The sequence below is a fragment of the Manis pentadactyla genome, chromosome 4 (assembly GCF_030020395.1).
Source record: "Manis pentadactyla isolate mManPen7 chromosome 4, mManPen7.hap1, whole genome shotgun sequence".
Lineage (NCBI taxonomy): Eukaryota > Metazoa > Chordata > Mammalia > Pholidota > Manidae > Manis > Manis pentadactyla.
In genome coordinates, this window is record NC_080022.1 from 19,941,072 (window position 1) to 19,943,837 (window position 2,766).

Below are 2,766 nucleotides of genomic sequence, written 5' to 3' on the forward strand. Positions count from 1 at the left end.
CAAGGAGGACACTCCTTCCTCCCAAAGACAAAGGCAAAGAGGTGAGGGGGTACTGAACTGATCCTATCCTCTGCATTCAGACCCGTATAAAATAAATCTCATCCCAGAAATGAAATTGTCATCCCACTCTGAAAAATTAACATCCCAGTTCCCTGAGGCCTGGCTTATGCACTCCTTATGGTGCCTTCCTCTTGGGCTCCCTCCGATAGGGCAGGGTGGGCCCTGGAGGTGGGACAGTCCCTCCCACATGCACGAACTGCAGTGTCAAGCTCCAAGGATGCTGCACCTTTTATTACAAAAGCCAATAACTTAAAGTCAGTTTTGTACAAAGTCAGTAGCACTCTAGGGCCAAAAGGTAGTCTGAGTTTCCATCTTCATTCTGGGAAGAGGCAGGAATCTTGGCCCAGAGACTCTCTGGACCACCAAGGGCCAGCCAGACATCTAGAGCACGGTGCCCAAGCCAAGGAAGGCCACCCGGGATGTGGCTGAGTGAGGGGCCCTGTAGCCCACCTGGCTGGGCCAGGCCAGCTTGCTCAGGGGGAGCCAGGTGCTGTCTCTACAGGTCTGTCCGCTCTGGGAGCATTGGGTTACTCGTGAGGACAGCCAGGCCAAATCAGTGCTGCCAACCTCTTCCCAGCCTGCACCCGATCTCTGCCTGGGCTGGGGCAGGTCGGCTCAGCAAAAGCATGTCCTCAAGGAGGCCAGCGATGTCAAGATCTCCAACAATAGGGCGAAAGAAGAGGTCCCCAAGCAAGCTGGATGGAATGGATGTGAGGGTGGAGGCCGTGAGGAAAACTCGGGCCAAGCGGCCTTGGCTTGCCGGGTACCAGGGCTCCAGTACCTCACACAGCGCTTGATGAGCCTCCTGCTGCAGGTGCCAGATGTGGAGGGAGGCGTGGAGGCCTGGCATGTCTGTGGACAGAGAGTGCAAAGAGGGCTGGTGAGCACCCCGCTGCCAGCCACCCCAGAGCAATACTGGCCCACGACCTGAGGCCACTGGCTTGGCCTTTGAGGCCCTGTTACTACCTTCAATATTTATTTATTTATCGTTTTGTTCATCCACCCAATGATGGGGAGGCAGTACAGAGTAATGGTTAAGTGCCAAGCTGCCTGTGTTTGAATCACACACCGTCACTTATTAGCTGTCTGACTTAAGGCAAGTTACTCAACCTCTGTGCCTCAATTTCCTCATAGAGAAAATGGGGATAGTAATAGTAGCTATCTCCTGGGTTTGTTATAGGTTTAAATGAGCTAGATTATGTAAAACCCTTAGAATTGGGCCTAACATATGGTAAGTGTAATCCGAGAATTATCTACTACTATTATAATCAATTACTATAATTTATGCATTCTGTGAGGGCCTTTTAGTGAGAACTTCTCATCTCAGATGCTTTCCAGATTACCAAGAACACTATCTCCATCTGTTACTCCCCTAGATGAATGTCACAAAGTCTCTTCTCTCTCCTTGTCACACCCCTTCATTTTCATTCTTCTCTATGCAACCTTCCTGAGCCCAACAGAGTTTTACCTGTGACTGAGGCACAGCTCTCTTTACCCGCCTCTCCTCCCCTACTCCTGGGGGCCTTCCTTGAGAGTCAGGGCAAGTTCTCAGGCAGAGCAGCAAGGGTCAGTCTCTGGAGTGAATAGACCTGAGTTCCCATCCATGCTGTGCTCCTACCTAGCTGTGTGACCTTAAGCAGGTCACTCAGCCTCTCTGAGCCTCTTTTGTGAGATAACTGTTTGGTGATCATGAGGATCCCAGAGATGATGGATGTCGAGCTCTTAGAAGGTGCCTTCCCTGGCTGGGCCCTGCCCCTGTCTAGCCTTGGCCCTCACCCAGGAGTGTCTGGGAGCTCACCAGGGTTGAAGAGGATGGTCCCTTTCAGGTAGGCATATTCCTTGGGGCCCAGCTCCAGGCTCCAGAAGGACTCCAGGCAGCACTGAAGCCACTGCACAGCAGCCAGCGAGGGCTGGGGCCGATCTGGCAGCTGATCTCTGCCTGCACTGCTAGGCTCCTCCAGCAAGATCTTCTTGAGTATGCTGGAAGCTGGGGCCTCAGCCACCTCAAAGGTCACAGTGTCTTGGGCCAACCCAAGCAGGAAGAGGGGGCCCCAGGAGCCCCTCAGCAGCAGCCGCTGATCTTGGGGGAGCAGCTGGCAGAAGGATGGCAGGTTCCTGAGAAAGACCACCGTCTTGGCCAGAACGTTCAAAGCCTCCTGGCAGGTGCGATGGGGGGCACGTAGCTGAACAGGTCGGTGCTGCCTGCACAGGCAGTGGCTACGGGATGGAGGCACAGAGGGCCTGGCCCCAAGGCTGGGGCTCAGAAGTGCATACAGAATAGCTGGGCGGCCTGCAGCACCCCGGCATGGGCAGGTCTCTGGCTGGCTGGAGCTCATGGTTGAGGACCAGCTACGTCTTCCTGCCAGCTCTCCCGCCCTCTGCTCTGCACTCTGGGTGCTATATATCCTCACTGGGGGGAAGAAGGGAAGGGCCCAACAACCTTGACTCCAGAAGTCATGTTCATTGAAAAAAAAAGGAACATACACTGACCCTGGCAAAACTGGCGGGGAATGGAGGGGGAGGGGGCCTTGGGAGCTCCACGTGGCCCTGATATTGCTTCAGTCAATGAAGTGGCTGGTGCAGGGCACAGGGCCGCCTGCCCGCTGGCCCGGCTGCCCCTTATCGGATGACTCAAGTGGATAAACAGGGTCATTAACCCAGGCTGTACCAGGGCACCAAGGCCTCAGGTGCACAATCAGCAGGTGG

At 54.7% G+C, this 2,766-nt stretch overlaps 1 protein-coding gene across 1 annotated transcript; it reads right to left on the reverse strand.

The window, feature by feature from the left end:
• Positions 1 to 254: 254 nt before the first annotated feature.
• NR0B2 (nuclear receptor subfamily 0 group B member 2) lies at positions 255 to 2,467 on the reverse strand. Its single transcript, XM_036914884.2, has 2 exons — positions 1,859 to 2,467; positions 255 to 912 (listed from the first exon to the last, which is right to left on the reverse strand). The coding sequence occupies exons 1-2, from the start codon at positions 2,394 to 2,396 to the stop codon at positions 614 to 616; spliced, it is 837 nt and encodes a 278-aa protein (XP_036770779.1). The 5' UTR covers positions 2,397 to 2,467; the 3' UTR covers positions 255 to 613.
• Between the last annotated feature and the right edge of the window lie 299 nt (positions 2,468 to 2,766).